Below are 17,939 nucleotides of genomic sequence, written 5' to 3'. Positions count from 1 at the left end.
CTATACAGGTGATGGAGTTTCAGATCTTGTTGGCTGGAGGTGATGGGTGTGGGAGAGGATATTCTGGTGTTATCTCCAAACATGTGTCCCTAGGTAGTCGCCCTTTATGTATGCATATAAAACCCACTGGTTCATAGAACACTTAGGACTTGAAGGAATGGATTCTACACAGCAGGTTCCACACACCTGGATGCTAGGGCCTGGCCAAAATTTCTGGGAGCTTCAGGCTTTTGCTGTTTGCCAGTGGAAATGAGGCACCAGGGTGCAGTTCTCCCCACAAACCACTCAGCAGGAAGCCTACATGGTTTCTGCAGTTATTCATCAACCCAACCCAGGTAGGGTCTATCTTACACACTACCCATCTGATTGAGATATCTTCTCAAGCTTTTGGAGATTCTCGTACCCACCTTGGGACCTAAAAAATGTATGACACATCAGCAAATGCTGATTTCATTCTACATGAGGTTAGGATAATGTGCTCAAGAGGGAGCTGGTAGAAAGATCTGATTTCTCTAGTTCATGGCTTTTTTTTTTTCATGGCTCTTTTATTCCAAAGGGCTCAAAGGGCATTCCTAGTTATCCCAGTGTCTCAGGGAGGGAGTCTGTTTGCACTGAATGGCAATGGAAGGGATTTTTAAGGTTGGAGGTAGGTGGGGAAGGCACAGACTAAAAGGAGAGGGGAGGTTCTTGGTTCACAGTTAAATAGTAATTTAGTGATAGGGCTGGGATTAGAATCTAGACTTGTGGGCTCCCAGGCAGACAGCTGATACAACTGATGATCACAGAAAGGGTCTCACTCCTCATGTCCAATGTCCACTCTTTTTAGGCTTACCACGAAAACATCCTTGGAAAGAGAGACTTAAGACCCCTTTCTTGTGCCATTGGTATGACCTTGGGTAAATCTCATGTCCTGAACCTCCATTTTCCTGTCTATAAAATGGTGGTAACAGCCCCCTGCCCTGTCTGCCTTATAGGTTTTTGTTTTTGTTTTGCGAGGAGTGTAGAAGAATATGCATGTAAAAGTGCTTCGAAGCTGAAGGGGAGGGTTAACATTAGCAGCAGATAGAACATGGGAAAAACTAGTAATCAGGTCCTTTTAAATATGAGCAAATTGGCAACCTTGGCTGTATAATGGAGTCACCTGGAGAGCTTTTAGAATTCTTAAAGTCCCAGCCTGTACCCCTAGACCAACTAAATAAAAACTTGGGGAGAGGGTCCGGGGCAAATGTGTTCCCTGAAACTACTCAGGTAATTCCACTATACAGTCAAGATTCAGAATCTAATTTCCTTTCTCTTTCTTCCCCCACCCATCTTCTTCTCATCAGGTTCTCTGACTGAAGAGAGAGAGGGAAGGAGGAAGATCAGAGCTGGTCATGGCAATGGCAGGCCCTTGGAGCTGAGGATAGCCAAGGGCACTGAGCATGTCTTGGAGGAAATGGGAAAGCCCTGGAGACATTCCTCTCATTATAACTGGGCCTGGCCCTACCTGTCATGGCAAGATCCAGATATTTAAACATACTCTCAAGTGTCACACCATTAAGGATGTGTACAAAAAGCCATCAGGCTGTACAAGTCAGGGGCTCCACCCCGTTCCTGTCACAGTCACACTGGTGGCCATGCAGGAATGCCCTCCAGAGTTTTGGTCATCCCCTCTGACACCCATTTCCAATTGTGTGTCCCCATCTGGGCCTGAGGGAGCCCTACTCACTGGATGCCAAAGGAAATGAGGGACACGCTGACCACCAACAGGTCCAAGATGTTGAAGTAGTTCCGGCAAAAAGAGCCCTTATGTAGGAAAGCCCCATAAGCAGTCATCTGCAGGGAGGTACAGAGAAACACAAACATGAGTGTTCCCTGCCCAAGCTCCAGAGATCCCCTCATGCCTCCCTCTCCTCCCACAGTATCCCTTGGGCAGGGCAAGCTGAAGAGCAGTGAGAGGACTAGGGGCAGGCAGGACTGCAGAAGGAGAGGCAAGATCAAGGACAGCATCCTGTAACCATTTATACAACCACCACACAATTCCAAGCTCGAGATGGTTAAGTGGCTCCTTCTACCTGTTAGGCCACACCAGACTCTTCCATCCTATACTTGAAGCCCTTTCAAATTGTGCACTGCCATCCCTCTCTCATTTTCCACTGTTCCTCATCACATGTCCATGACTCTGGCCCTGAGGGGCCCTTTGCTGGCACTGCCCAGACCAGGTTGCCCTTGGATACAAACTTCCCAATCTCCTCTTTAAATTCTGTCAACTCTCAGGGCCAGCTTCAGATACTAGGCATCTGGGGAAAAATGGGGGTATGCCCAATGGGGTGACCAACTGTCTTGGTTTCCCCAGGATTTTCCTGGTTTAGTACCAAAAGTCCTGTGTCCCACTTAGGCAATTCCTCAGTCTCAAACAAACTGGGACAGCTGGTCACCCCAGAGCTCAGTGAGAAGTTCTACCAATAATTTTGGCAAATAGCATCCCTTCACTTCCTAACCTTAATTAGTGTTTATGATCTATACCACATATTCTAAACTCAGTTCTATTATCTTGCTTCTAAACTGATGATGTTCTTTGAGGCCAGAGCTGTGTGTTCAGAGGGGCAATGTGGTTCCATAGTTAAAAGCATAGGCTCTGGAGCCAGGCTGCCTAGTTTGAATCCCAAATCTACCATATTTTATTTGTATGTCCTGGAGCAAGTTGCTTAACTTCTCTGTGTCTCAGTTTCCTCATCTGAGAAATGAGGGTAATGATAGTATCTACCCTATAGTGTTGTAGGCATCAAATGAGTTATTACAGGTAAAACACACTACCTTGGAAATACTAAGCTTACTCTAAGTATTACTTGTCACCATAAAGAACTGAACTTGGAGCCAGATAGTCCAGACTTGAATTCTGGATTCTTCCTATATAAGGATGTCCAGTGTCCTCATGGACAGCAATAGATGTCCAGGCATACTATTCCCTGCCTTTGTTAGGCACACACAGAAAAACAACATGTAGCCCCTTTGAAGACTAAAATAGGAGCACCTGGGATGGTGATCACTGTTACAGGGCTTGGCCTTTATTACTTCTCTCTGAGCTCAATATATAGCCACTGTAGACGCTCAACGAATAGCCTTTCCAATTCTGTTAACTTGAATTAGGAGCCAGCAGATTTCCAGGTTAAGGGTTGTAAAAGGCCATGGGCCGTGAAGCATCAGCCAAAGGGAACAATTTGGAGCTGGTGGCTGAGAGACTCAGAGTGGCTCCCTGGTCATCTGGGGTCCAGTTTATCTCTTTGAATCAGAGCATGCCTAGGGCAGTGTGTCTGCAGAGCAATTCAAAAGCAAACATAAAGGAAACTGGCAAAAATAGCTCTTGCAACCTAATTCTTTCCATTTATCTCTTGCTGCAGGGGGTCACAGAGGACTCAGGCACCTGTGTCCTGCAACAGTTTCTAGAAGTAGGTATATTATATAAAAGGCTGGAGGGGAATATAGTTGGAGATTTCTCCTGAAGGCCTGCCATCTGGAGGGGCTTGCTGTCCTGTCTCCCGGTGAAGATCTGGGACTCTAGAGACTGGACTTGGGATTCCTATGGTTCATTTAACTAGAGAGTCCCTGTGCCTGCAGAAGGCCAAGCACCTTCCCCAGCCATCTCACTTTCAGTCTTAGAGAAGGTGCTGAGTCTGACCTTGCCTCACTCCTAGCTTGGAAATTGTGAGGACACTACTGAGCACCACAGAGCCCTCCACAGTCAGGAAGAGCACTCCCTGAATAGGTACACTTGTGGGACTCACAGTGCCGATGCCTGTCCTTTGACTTTGGGGTTCTAGGAGACCTAGAATGAGACCAGTACTCCAGAAAGTGTGTGTGTGTGTGTGTATGTAGTGGGTGGGGGTGACACATGCCTAGGTAGGGCCAGAGGAAGAGTGGTCAGGAGAGAAAGAGCAAGTGGATGCTGAAAAAATGGAGAATTTATTTGAAAATTATCCTAGGCATTTAAGACAACAAAAGAGGCCAGGTTCAGGTATCCAATGCAAAGTGTCCTTCCTTTACCCTGTTTGGCTGATGGCCATCCACTTAGTTCCTGCTCCCTAAATGTTCTAAGCCACTGCATAGGAAAAGTCTATTGCTGGGGTATTTTCAGGCAGAAGGAAGAAAAAAGGTGGGCATAAGATTGTTGACTGTCTGAGCTGGAAGGGTAGGAAAACCCCTCTGTCCAGCCATAGGCGACCACCACATGCCCAGGTAGCTTTTCTAGTTACTAGATGCATCTTGTAATTTGTACTCACTGGGCCTGGTTCCTTCTCTATGTGATAGTCCTTTGCAGTATGCAGGCCAACCGTCATGGCCAAATGTCCCCAGGTCTTTCTACTGTTCTTGAGACTAAATACCCCTTGGACAGTGGGAAGCTGAGCCATCGGGCAAGGCAGAGGGGCCCAGTGGAAGGAGGTGCAAGGAAGTGGTGTGGGGACTGGGGTTTATATTTAAAAGCACGCGGAGTCACAAAGGGAGTAGAAGAGGGAGAGGGTGAAAAGAAGGAAGGATCTTATGACAATGCTTGCAAAGAGACCTTTCACTTCTGCTTGCATGGCAACCTTGAAGGAAAAATAGCACCATTGAAATCCACGAGGGGAGCTCTGTGGAGTAATCCTGAGAACTGGTACTCAGAGCTTTTCTTGTCCTGGGAAGGAGTTTTGGGTATTTGTGTGTCTCCCTGAGTCTGAAGACCAGGAGAACTCAGCTCACCATGGAAAGAGGGTTTTTTTTTTTTTTAAATAATAAATTTATTTTTTATTGGTGTTCAATTTGCCAACATACAGAATAACGCCCAGTGCTCATCCCGTCAAGTGGCCCCCTCAGTGCCCATCGTGGAAAGAGGGTTTTACAGAGTATATCTTAATGCAGCCAGGCAGCTCTTGGCTCTCCCCCCACCCCAGGAATCAGGGCCTGGTCAGATCCACTGTCGTTGAGTAGAAGAGAAAACCCAAGGAACACCCTTGGTCACTGGAAACAGGGATAGAAGGTGGGGGTCTGGACAGCTCAGCCTTTTGGAGATAAAGACACAGTGGAGGCACCCCAAACTGCACCACTCAACTTCTATCTAGATGTGACAGGATGTCATGTGCATTCAAGAGTTGGGTCATGACTTGGGAATTGCATTAGCGCAGAAGGGTGTGTCTATAGGCTGGCTGTGGCACATGGTCAAGTGTGGACAGTGGCTTGCAGCAGCCCCAGGAAGGGGAAAAAGGGAGCCTGGACTCCTTGGGAGGAGGAGTCTTAGGTCATCATCTAGGAAGAAGACACCAAACTGAAGCATATGCTTTAGAGCCTACAGCCCTTCTGTTCACACTAATGGTAAAATACATTCTGTGGTTCTGAGGAGGCAGCAAATGCTGAAATGCACTTTTCCCGGGTCTCAGAACTCACACCCTGAGTCTCAGATGGAGTGGCTTGACTATGCATTATTTTAGAGGCTCAGAAGTATGCCAGAAAAACTTAGAAATAATAAAATAAATATAAATATTATAGTAATGATAAATTCATATAAGTAATAAAGTAAAACTTAGAGAACAATCTCTCTCATTCCCATGCTTTTAGAGGTGGGCTCCACTGAAAGGATATGTCTGTAGCAGTTCTGCAATCATAGCCATCAGACCCTGGGGCGGCCAGCTGCAGGCAGGGCTGGGCTGGTGAGCTCTCAGGACTGGGGCTTGGGAACTGGGTGCTCCAGTTTCTTTCAGCTCTTGGTTCTCCCCTGTGCTCAGCTCTCTAGTACAATTTTCCTTCCTCCATGCTTAGGGCAAAGGGCATCGTAGCAAAGCTTTTCAGTAGGAAACTGAGGATTCAGAAGTAATCTACAGTTGTCTGTTAAAAGCCCTCATTGGAAGACTGGTCCCAAATCTTGCATTAGGCCTATGCTTACTATCACACAGGCCCAACTCCGGCCAAGCTCTGGTGCTTGCCACTAATACTGAGGAAGGGATTGACAATTTGTTGACTAAAGGAGATAGACAAAGTGATTGTCCATGCCCCATGAGCTTCGCCACTCTTGGAGTTTGAGCAGCATCTCTTCTGGGCAGGACGAGGGAAAGGAGTTCTAAGCAGGGGTCAGTCATCAATTACCGGAGATGGGGTATATGTGGGTGTGTGTGGCCTAGTGGGGGTTGGAGACTGGCACATTGCCAAACCTGGCGATAGGACAGCATCAGTGTTGACACTGTGAGTCATATGCCTCTTCCAGACTGCGAGGAAGCACAGCAATAGGGGTGGGTTTCTTTTGCTTCTGAGCCTGAGCAAAGCACATAGCACAAAGTGAGGGGCACTAATTCTTCCAATCTCAGGACTGAAAGTAAAAAAGAGAGAGTGAAAGAGAGAAGAGAGATAGGCAGATACAGCAGAGATACATGGGAGAAAGAGACAGTGCATTGCTCAGATTGCATTACCTTAAGGATAATTTCTAATGTAAAGATACTAGTGAAGACATAGTCTGCATTGCCTAGGATCTGAAAAATAAGCACAATTGGATTAGTGGCTCTGAGAGTGAACTTGACACCAACAGAAGCATGTGTGTTAGCGACAGAGAGCTAGTACCGGCTCCTAGAGGATGGGAAGAGGAGAGAGGGGTTGGGGCTTTACCTTCAGAGCAATTTCAATGGTGAAAATGGTAGTGAAAACAATGTCAAAATAAAACAGAATCTGCAAAACAAAAAGAAACAGGGTGGGGATGGGGTGGGAAGGGAGGGAAGCAGGCTGGAAGGAGAGTTCAGCTCCAGACCACACTACACATCACATCAGCTTTCCCACATGGAGACATATGGAAGTGAGTTAGGAGATGAGTAGTATATATACACAACATTGGATCCTGAAGCAGGGCTGGCCTCAGGCAGCTTAGTGGCTCCAGATGAAGTCCCCAGACTGTGAGGGGGAGCCTCCAGGGCAGGACTCAACTGGTCCTGGGTCTGGACAGCATTTGGTTGGATGCTTCTCTCATTAATCCAATTTACTTACAAACTCCAATCAGACCACTGGGATGTGTGTCAAAAAGACAGAGAGTAGGGTTTGCTTTTTATTGCAGGAAAATGCCAAATGCTTAACTCACGTTGGTGTGACTCAGCTAGCTTCTCATGTTGGTGGAAATCCTGGTGTGTTCTTTGGGGCATGGGAGGGAGCATCTTCCAGGTGAGGACTGCCTAGGCTTGGGGCAGACTACATGGTCTCATCCACCAGACGATGGATCAGAGCTAGGGCCAACATCTTTCTAATAAAACTCTGGATCAAGCAGGCTGCAGGACCACCAAGTTGTTTGGCATGGGTAAGGCTTCAGGTTGGTGGACTCCTCTTCATGCCCACCTGGTTGGGATTTTTACAAAGTTTTAAGGCTTCGAGATATAACAATTCTTACTCTAGCCTTTAATGTGGTTCACCAGAGCCTTGGGTGGGTCTCCAAATTTAGTTTTCTCCTCTACACAAGGTCATTGAAGCTCTCCTTTATATAAGGTCAGCCTCACCATTGGCACCTGTTTGCCAAGGCTCCCCTGTGTCCCTCAGGGTTTATTGGGAGCAATGCTGGAAGTCAGTGGCTACTTTTTCTTACTAAGCATACAAGGAATCAGAGCTTTCATGGAAACATGCGCAGGACAATGAGAGTCCTAAACTTTGCCAATCAGGCCAGCCTGAGGCATTTGGTACATATTTTCTTATTTGTTTTTGATGGTTTCTACCAAAGCCTTAGTGTCTTCAAGAATGTTTATTGTGCATCTGATTATAATATTTGGAATTGGGATCCTGATTGAGGTCAGTAGCAGAGCTGTGGGCCCAGTCCCATTCCTGGGAGGAAGAGGTGCAGGGGAAAAAAACGGAATGCGTACATGGTTCCTGAAGGAGGTGTGCTGGACGGGATCTTCAGCTGCTAGGGAAATGCTGCTGAGCAGAATGAAGAAGAGGATCAGGTTGGTGAAGATCGTGTCATTGACAATGCGGTGGCACTGGAGGCGAAATCTGCGTGGGGTGGAAGAGAGGACAGAAGCATGTCAGGAAGGCAAGGAAAGCTTCCAGGTCTCTGGAACTCATCACTCCTCTCAGCTTGTGAAAGGTGCTTGTTAGTTTGGGGATGGGCTTTTTACCCGATGTCTTACTGCTGCTGGGTAATAACAACCACATCTCACCCCCCTCCATGCCCCTCACTGTGAGGCACATCTGCACAGAACTTTTCAGTTCTAAAGCACTTTCATAGGCAGTAAGTTTTTGACATTTTGGTGGGTTACATCTGAGACTTTGGTGAATCCCCAAGTTTTCATATACTTCTGTAACATTAACAACTGGCTTTTTTGGGGGGACTTCTTTGTCACATCATTAAAAAATCATTTTATAAGATTTTCATATTTTTATGTATAGGGAATGACAGAGCCACCCAGAGATGTGTATGGTGAGAAGCCAGCTAAACCTACATTCTGGCTAGGCAATTTGTTCCTGTGTAGTAGCTTCAAGGCATGCCATTCAATTCTACACTTCAGCATAATTACAAAGAACTACATGTATGGACTTCTGAGCACTCACTGACAGTGCCACAAATGTTAGATCTTTGAATGCCAAGTGTGTCTTATATACTATCTCATACTGGCAGCTTAGGAAGGGGATATGGTGTTATTATCTCCATTTTATAGATAAGAACACTGAAACCTGAGAAGGATAGGCTGGTCTAGAAAGACAGCTTGTAGAGTGGTGTGTGTGTGTGTGTGTGTGTGTGTGTGTGTGTGTGTGGTGGGGGTGGTGGGGGTGGGGGTGGTTTCAGGGCTTGAATCCAGGCTTTTAGACTTCTGTTCACAGCATTGTTCGTTGACTAAGTGCTCTGAGAGACCCTACTGCTGTGGAAGCAGCAAATCCTGGGAAGGGTAAACCCTTTGAGATAATTCTGGCTTCATTAGAGTTAGGAGGTTTGCAATGATTATCCCTTTCAAACTAACAAATCCACTGACCCAGGGTCTGTGTGATAGGCAGCCAAGAAAGATAGAATTGGCTGAGGATAGATGCCAGTAGTAAAACTGCTATCAGGAAACTGAATTTCAAGCCAGATGTGAGGCAGGACACAGAAGCCTAGGACTGAGCCAACATCCTTTAGAAGCATCTTGAAGAAAGCTTCCCAATCTTAATTTAGATCCACAAGAATCTCACCAATTAAGATGATGTATTGAGGTCACAATCAAAGATCTTTAAGCATACAAGAGGATGGGCCACTAAGATGGTAAATCAGAAGAAACTACAAATAAGTGCTTTAGAACCCCCACCTAAAGACTATGTATTCTGGACATATCAGATAGAGAATGCAGACAGAATAGTTAACAGAACAAATGATGAGCATGAAGATGATGAATCAACAAAGGAAGTAGTAGATATAGACAGATGGATCTGGAAAATCAAGCATCAAATGGAACTGTTTGAAAGAAAAAAGGGTAAGTTGATATAAAAATTGGTTTAGGGCACCTGGGAGGCTCAATGGTTGAGCATCTGCCTTTGATTCAGGTCATGATCCCAGGGTCCCGGGATCAAGTCCCACATCAGACTCCCCTTAGGGAGCCTTCTTCTCCCTCTGTCTATGGCTCTGCCTCTCTCCGTGTGTCTTTCATGAATAAATAAATAAAATATTTAAAAAATTGGTTTAAACAGTAACATAGACAAAGTTGTAGAGAGAATGAAGAAATTGGAAGATATATCTGAAGAAACTACCCTGAATACCAAAAGAGAGACAAAGAGGTGAAAGATTTGCAAGACACAGTAGGAGATAGGAGGACAGAATGAGAAGGTCTGACATATATTTACTTGGAGTGCCAGAAGGAAGGATTAGAGAGAAAGAGATTATGGATGCAACTTTTCAGGAATTAGAAATTCTTTTTCTAATTTTTACTGTTGTTCAAGAACCAGAGAAAAAGATAAATCCATAACATCCCATGCAGGATAAATGTAAAGAAAAGAATATTTAGATACGTAGTAGTAAACCTAAACAACACCAAGGCAACAGAAGATGTTCAGATCAGCTGACGATAAGGGGCAGATTATCTATAAAAGAATGATAGTATGAATGGAACAGTACAGTCTAATATTATGTTTAACTGAGACACAAATTCTATTGACCTAAAATTGTGTATATAGCAAAACTATCTTCCAAGAACAAGAAATGAAAACAATTAGAGATAAACAGAGGCCAAATGACTCTATCATAAGGAACACTAGGGGCTTCTAAAAAATGTGTTTAGAAAGAAAGAAAATGATGGCAGAATGATGGACTGAGATGTACAAGAAAAATGGTGAATAAGTAAAATGGCAAGTTGTATATTTATATCCAAATCTAGGGCAGCCCCCGTGGCGCAGTGATTTAGCGCCGCCTGCAGCCCAGGGTGTGATTCTGGAGACCCTGGATGGAGTCCCACGTCAGGCTCTCTGCATGGAGCCTGCTCCTCCCTCTGCCTGTGTCTCTGCCTCTCTCTCTCTCTTTCTCTCTCTCTCTCTCTGTGTCTCTATGAATGAATAAATAAAATCTTAAAGAAAAAATAAAGAACATAAATCTCTAAAAATAAATTCCAAATCTACATTGCCTATATAATAATAATAATAATAATAATAATAATAATAATGATGATGATAATATCTAACTTGTTAAGTTAAAAATAAAGATCAAGACTAAAATACCAAGCAATAAGAACATGTGAGGTATCAGGGCTGAGGGGAGTTAAAATAGTAAAAGCTCCTTCTATTTTGCAGGAGGAGGTTTAGGATACTGCTTAACTTTAGACTTTGTTAAGTTAAATAGATTTAGTAGATCACCAAGGGTAATCACCAAAAGACTACAGAAATAGTTTACACCTGTCAAAAAATGGAGGGAAAAACAGACATTGGTCTACTGATTTGTCCATGATACTTTCCCCTAAATCAGTGCCTGTTTACACAAGTTGTTGGGATCTGGGAAAGTCCCAGGTTCCACTCAGAGATTGGAAGATGCTGGCATCTGCTGTGCTTGTGGCATGGAGAGAGCAGAGTCCCACCTTCCCCACCATTCATACACACCTGTTGTTGGGGCTGAAGATGAAAAATGCACTGGCTTCTGGCATGGGCACTGCCTTTTCCTTAAGGTGCAGCTCAGAGAGTGGTCGTGGGCGGGGGCCCACAGGCATCTCAGGCTCCTCCTCATCCTCTTCTCCTGTAAGAAAAAAAAGTGCACCATTCTAAATAATTCCAGCATTCCCATGAGGTTTTACCACTGTGCTGCCTACTTCCAGATATCTTCCTACTGACCAGAATCAAGACCTCATTTGCATCTCTAAAAATGAGGGGTATTAATTAAGACACTGAGCTCTCTCCCTGTGAGTGCTAGAATCTTTGTTAGAGAGACTTTTCTGGCAGGAGATGACAAGGGGGGGCTATAAGTAAGGTGACTAGTTCAATCCCAGTTTGCCAAGGACTGTCCTGGTTTCTAAACTGAAATTCCCACACCCAGGGGGCTCCTCAGTCCCATGCAGATTCTGATGGTTTGTCATCCTAGTTGTAAAGCACTAGGAAAGGTGATCAGGTAAGATTAGGGCATTGCCAGGTGTACTTGTCCATCTAGGCTGCAGGTAGGGGAATGGGTATGGCTCATAAGCCCTCCAAGCAACCCCATCCTTGAAGGCTCTAGGAGTTTAAAATTAGCACTCCCATTCCCCAAAAATGGTCACATTTACTGTGGACCAAAGGCAAATGGGTTGCTCCTTTGCTTGCGAGGTCATTGCTTGTGGTAGGAAACTACTGCATATCCTGTTCTGATCAAATGCGTTAAAAAATGTTTGGAAAGGGAGTGGGAATGAGAGCATGGGCTCTCCAGCCCATGCCTTGATCCAAATATCGGCTCTGTTTCTTTCTGGCATGTAGTCTCTCTGTGTCTCAGTTTCCCCATCTGTAAATAGGCTAATAGTATACGCACACCTCAGAGTGGCACCTGGCATGTAGCAAGTGCTATATAAATGTTAGCTGTTGTTGTTATGCTCTCTACCCATGGGAAAGACAGCCTGTAAAGTAGTGCTTAGCATCTTTCTCAGTCTGACCTCTGTCTGCTCTTATTCCCTGACAGATTTTCCACTGACAAACTGTTTTCTGAAGGCTCATGGTAGTGGGTTGAATAATGTGCCCCGCAAATTCATGCCTAGCTGGAACCTCAGAATGTGACCTTACTTTGGAAACAGTGCCTTTGCAGATATAGAGTCATGATGAAGTCATACTGGAGTGGGATGGGCCCTAAATCCAAGGACTGTTGTCCTTATAAGGAGACCTAGAGACACACATGTGAAGACAGAGGCAGTGATGGGAGTGATAAGGCTGAAAGCCAAGGAATGCCAAGGACTGCTGGCCACCAGCAGAGATGGGAAAGAGGCAAGAGAGGGTGCTCTTTGGAGCCAGATAAGGGAAGATGGTCATGCCAACACCTGATTTCAGACTTGTAGGCTCCACACTGTGAGAAAATAAATGTTTGCTGTTTTAAGCCATATAGGTCATGGTAATTTGTTATGAAAGCCTCAGGAAATGAATACAGTTGCCACGTGCTTTCTCCTTTCCTTTCCTCATGCTGTCTCTGTATTTCAACTGCCCTCATCTCCCTCTTCACAGAACTAGAAGGACTCCCATGATAGTCAGCATCATTCATCTGGCTCTATCCCCTATCTGGGCTCTTAAGAATGACCTTCCTGTGATCCCAGAGCCCTGTTGGCCTCCTCCATTCACTTGGCACTTAGGACAAAATAGCTTGAATGCCTGATTTTACGTGTACCTGTTCCATCTCTTGATGTGCTGAGACACTGTCGAGAGAGACACTATGCCCTGCACTCGCCCTTATTTTTTGGTGATGATTACACTTTCACACCAATATTATAAGGAAGGGATTTTGTAAAAAAAGAAGGTCAGGTGAAAACCAGCTGTTGGAAGTTTATCTCTTGGACCAGCTATGTCTCTGCATGCTCTCTCTTCTTCTGGTTAAAATGAAGGTAGGTGGTGCAGAGAAAAAAAAATGCGATATAGAAAGTGGTTCTTTATCAAAGCAAGAAGCATTTAGAGACCCCAGGCTTTTTTGGAGGACCAGCAGAATACAGGCATAAATCAGTTTTTCCCTTGGAGTAATTAGAGCTGATCAGCAAAGCAATTCATATTTTTAGCAGGAGAGAGGTGTGAGATGAAAAATTGTTCTCAGGCCACGGGTTGAAGCTTTCTAACAAAAGCCTGGTAGGTAAAAGAAAGGCAGAGTCCTTAGTGAAGCAAAATATATAAAACTGGAGTTGGCCTAAATCACAATATCTTAAATTCCTGCCCAACTGTTTGTATTCTTTTCACTTTTGTTCTCAATGACCCAACACTTTCTTATTAATGATAATTTGGTAACAGGTATTTCAGTACTTATTTTAATCATTCATGTTCATAGAAAAACATATTTACTAGCTTTGTGGTTTTCTAAGTTCCTGGTGAAGAGTTTTGCACGCTCTTTCATCAGCAATAGTCTGCCTCTCTGTTTATGAAGCTCTACCCAGATTTGCATTCCTGGGAGAAGCAAGTCAGTTGATCCATTCAGACACAAGCCAGCTGAATTCCAGGCATAATGCTTAAGGAAACCACTTTTAAAGGACAAATCCAAATTTGTAAAGGGCCAGAAATCTGACAGCTGTCCCCCTTCACATGTATGATATATAAGGAGGGAGGCTGACAGAATAAGAAAAATCAGGTAAAGTTCTGTTTCGGGGGTTGGCAACTGACCCACCTAGACTCCTGCAACCAGATGCCAGTGGAATCCCTTGGGGATCTTTATTTCTCATCTCCATTCTCAGAGGTTTTGAAAAGCGTGGCCAGGAAGATATTGCTGCACTTTGGAGGCACTGCTGCTTTCCAGATGGCAGGCATCAGTGCTCAAAAGTAAAACCATGGTGCAGCCAGATGCCCCACTCTTGGTTCTTGCTGATCCTTGCCCCAACCCCATTTGATACTCATTTTCAGCTCTGTGATTTTGTTCATGGCAGATTCAGATAATATTATTTCTAACACCTAGTGCCTACAGCATACTGAACACAAAGCTGTGGTTCCTGCCCTCAAGGGACTCAGAATCTTTAGCGTGGTCCCAGAGTTCAAAGGCATGATTGGTAAGACCATCTGTCCCAAAGCGAGCTGTGTGGGTGGAGACCCAAGACAGAAGGCCGAGGATGCACCCGCTGCTGCACGGGACATGTTCTCTGCTGGCTCAGCTCTGAAACCTCATCTCCTTCCATTGTTCATTCTCTCTCCCAGGCTTCTGGGCCACTAGCGAGTCCTACAAAATATACCCCAAGTTCCACCAGTTCTCTGTATCTCCAGCACCACTGCCCTGGCCCAAGAGGCCACCACCACCACCCACGGGACCCTACTAATATCCTCACTTCCTCCAATTCTTCCTTTGACCATATATTGCCTCTTCATGAGGCACAGTCTTCTAAAGGTAATTCAGACACCAGATTATATCTTCCTCTGAGAACCTTGGGTGATTCTCCATTGCCTCAGCTCAGAACCAAACCTCTTGGGTGGCCTTTCAGGTACTGCCCCACTTGCTCCTGCCTAGTCCCTGTCTCACCCCCTACCTTTCCCCTTCATTCACTTTGCTCCATGCACACAGGCCTCTTTGGATTCCTCCACAGACCATTCTGCCCAAGAGATTCAGCATTTGCTAGCTCTCCACCTAGAAAGCTCTTTCCTCTGACTCATTCAGATTTCAGTCTGAATGTGTCTCCTTAAAGAGACCTTCAGGGATCACACAGCCATAGCAGCCCCACACCACTGAGGAGCTCGCTAACATAGCCATTGGCTTTATTATCTCCTTGCTGCTTACTGCTACCCGATATTATTCTTTTAGTTGGCCTCCTTTCTTGCTCATTGCCTGTGTCGCCACTGAAATGTAAGCTCCAGGAGAGCAGCAGCCTTCTCTGTCTTGTATCTCCAGTGCCCGGCACACAGTAGGAGCTTCATAGGTAGTTTTTTTTTTTTTTCATTATGTCTGTGGCAGAGAGTATTACCTCTGGTTCTTTCTTTTGTTGTAAATTCCTTTTTCTAGTCTTTTTGTCCAGTGAAGAATGACTGTACAAGTGTGCAGAGTCAAAAATATCAACGATGACCCAAACAAAATACAGACTAGACAATTCTGAATAGTTCAGGAACCAGAAAATGATAGAAAAAACACAAAGAAAAAGAAAAGAAAAATGAGAGAGAGAGAGAGAGAGAGAGAAAGAGAAAGAGAGAGAAAGAATGGGGTGGTGGTGGAATGGGTGGTAATGAGAGAATATAATCTCACAGAGTGGATAAAACAGGGTGATCCACTTGATCCTGAGTGTATTTTGTTCTCTGTGTTAAAAGATACTAAATTCCAATGGTGTAAAAAAGAAAAACTTATATATATATAATATATATACACATATATATTTACAAAAATAAAATTGAATACAGATAAAGGAAGTCAAAAATGAAGAATATGTTTATAACATGTAATTGTAAAATTAGAAAAAATTTAATATATTTTTTATTGGAGTTCGATTTGCCAACATATAGCATAACACTCAGTGCTCATCCCATCAAGTGCCCCCCTCAGTGCCCATCACCCAATCACCCATCCCCCCATCCACCTCCCCTTCCACTACCCCTTGTTCGTTTCCCAGAGTTAGGAGTCTCTCATGTTCTGTCACCCTCACTGATATTTTCACTTATTTTCTCTCCTTTCCCCTTTATTCCCTTTGACTATTTTTTATATTCCCCAAATGAATGAGACCGTATAATGTTTGTCCTTCTCCAACTGACTTACTTCACTCAGCATAATACCCTCCAGTTCTATCCATGTTGAAGCAAATGGTGGGTATTTGTCATTTCTAATGGCTGAGTAATATTCCATTGCATATAGAGACCACATCCTCTTTATCCATTCATCTTTAGATGGGCACCAACTCCTTCCACAGTTTGGCTATTGTGGACATTGCTGCTATGAACAGTGGGGTGCAGGTGTCCCAGTGTTTCACTGCATCTGTATCTTTGGGGTAAATCCGGAGCAGTGCAACTGCTAGCTTGTAAGGCAGGTCTACTTTTAACTCTTTGAGGAACCTCCACACAGTTTTCCAGGTTGGGCTGTACCAGTTCACATTTCCACCAACAGTGCAAGAGGGTTCCCCTGTCTCCGCATCCTCTCCAACATTTGTTGTTTCCTGCCTTGTTAATTTTCCCCATTCTCACTGGTGTGAGGTGGTATCTCATTGTGGTTTTGATGTGTATTTTCCTGATAGCAAATGATGCGGAGCATTTTCTCATGTGCTCGTTGGCCATCTCTATGTTTTCTTTGGTGAAATTTCTGTTCATGTCTTTTGCCCATTTATGATAGATTATTTGTTTCTTGGGTGTTGAGTTTAATAAATTCTTTATAGATTTTGGATACTAGCCCTTTATCTGATATGTCATTTCTGATATCTTCTTCCATTCTGTAGGTTGTCTTTTAGTTTTGTTGACTGTTTCTTTTGCTGCGCAGAAGCTTTTTATCTTAAGTCCCAATAGTTGAGTTTGGCTTTTGTTTCTTTTGCCTTCATAGATGTCTCTTGCAAGAAGTTACCGTGGCCAAGTTCAAAAAGGGTGTTGCCTGTGTTCTTCTCTAGGATTTTGATGGATTCTTGTCTCACATTTAGATCTTTCATCCATTTGAGTTTATCTTTGTGTATGGTGCAAGAGAATGGTCTAGTTTCATTTTTCTGCATGTGGCTGTCCAATTTTCCTAGCACCATTTATTGAAGAGACTGTCCTTTTTCCAGTGGATAGTCTTTCCTGCTTTGTGGAATATTAGTTGACCATAGAGTTGATGCCCCATTTCTGGGTTCTCTATTCTGTTCCACTGATCTATGTGTCTGTTTTTGTGCCAATACCACACTGTCTTGATGATCACAGCTTTGTAGTACAACCTGAAATCTGGCATTGCGATGCCCCCAGCTCTGGTTTTCTTTTTCAATACTCCCTTGGCTATTTGGGGTCTTTTCTGATTCCACACAAATCTTAAGATGATTTGTTCCAACTCTCTGAAGAAAGTGCATGGTATTTTGATAGGGATTGCATTGAACGTGTAAATTGCTCTAGGCAGCATTGACATTTTCACAATATTAATTCTTCCAGTCCATGAGCGTGGAATATTTTTCCATCTCAATTTCTTTCAGAAGCGTTCTGTAGTTTTTAGGGTATAGATCCTTTACCTCTTTGGTTAGGTTTATTTCTAGGTATCTTATGCAAATGTAATTGGGATTGAATTCTTAATTTCCCTTTCTTCAGTTTCATTGTTAGTGTATAGAAATGCCACTGATTTCTGGGCATTGATTTTGTATCCTGCCACACTGCCAAATTGCTGTATGAGTTCTAGCAATCTTGGGGTGGAGTGTTTTGGATTTTCTATATACAGTATCATGTCATCTGCAGAGAGGGAGAGTTTGACCTCCTCTTTGCCAATTTGAATGTCTTTTATTTCTTTTTGTTGCCTGATTGCTAAGGCTAGGACTTCTAGTACTATGTCGAATAGGAGTGGTGAGAGTGGACATCCCTGTCGTGTTCCTGATCTTAGGGGAAAGGCTCCCAGTGTTTCCCCATTGAGAATGATATTTGCTGTGGGCTTTTCGTAGACAGCTTTTAAGATGCTGAGGAATGTTCCCTCTATCCCTACACTCTGAAGAGTTTTGATCAGGAATGGATGCTGTATTTTGTCAAATGCTTTCTCTGCATCTATTGAGAGGATCATATGGTTCTTGTTTTTTCTCTTGTTGCTATGAACTATCACCTTGATTGCTTTACAAGTATTGAACCAGCGTTGCATCCTGGGGATAAATTCCACTTGGTCATGGTGAATAATCTTCTTAATGTACTGTTGGATCCTATTGGCTAGTATATTGTTGAGAATTTTTGCATGTGTGTTCATCAGGGATATT

The 17,939-nt window shown here is 44.0% G+C and overlaps 1 protein-coding gene across 11 annotated transcripts in view; it reads right to left on the bottom strand.

The window, feature by feature from the left end:
- CACNA1C (calcium voltage-gated channel subunit alpha1 C) overlaps window positions 1-17,939 on the bottom strand; it is a 648,720-nt gene that overhangs the window by 95,852 nt on the left and 534,929 nt on the right. For 5 of the 11 annotated variants that reach the window (XM_072766357.1, XM_072766355.1, XM_072766360.1 and 2 more), the window contains exons 19-22: window positions 11,029-11,161; window positions 7,839-7,968; window positions 6,414-6,473; window positions 1,709-1,815 (exon numbers count right to left, since the gene is read on the bottom strand). In XM_072766357.1, the coding sequence (XP_072622458.1) occupies window positions 1,709-1,815; window positions 6,414-6,473; window positions 7,839-7,968; window positions 11,029-11,161 (430 nt within the window). Of the gene's footprint in view, window positions 1-1,708; window positions 1,816-6,413; window positions 6,474-6,606; window positions 6,667-7,838; window positions 7,969-11,028; window positions 11,162-17,939 lie in introns of all 11 variants that reach the window. The other 6 variants (XM_072766363.1, XM_072766354.1, XM_072766361.1 and 3 more) reach the window with 2 other exon arrangements.

Source organism: Vulpes vulpes, chromosome 8 (genome assembly GCF_048418805.1).
Source record: "Vulpes vulpes isolate BD-2025 chromosome 8, VulVul3, whole genome shotgun sequence".
Taxonomy (NCBI): Eukaryota; Metazoa; Chordata; class Mammalia; order Carnivora; family Canidae; genus Vulpes; species Vulpes vulpes.
This window is presented reverse-complemented; position numbering and strand designations above follow the sequence as displayed.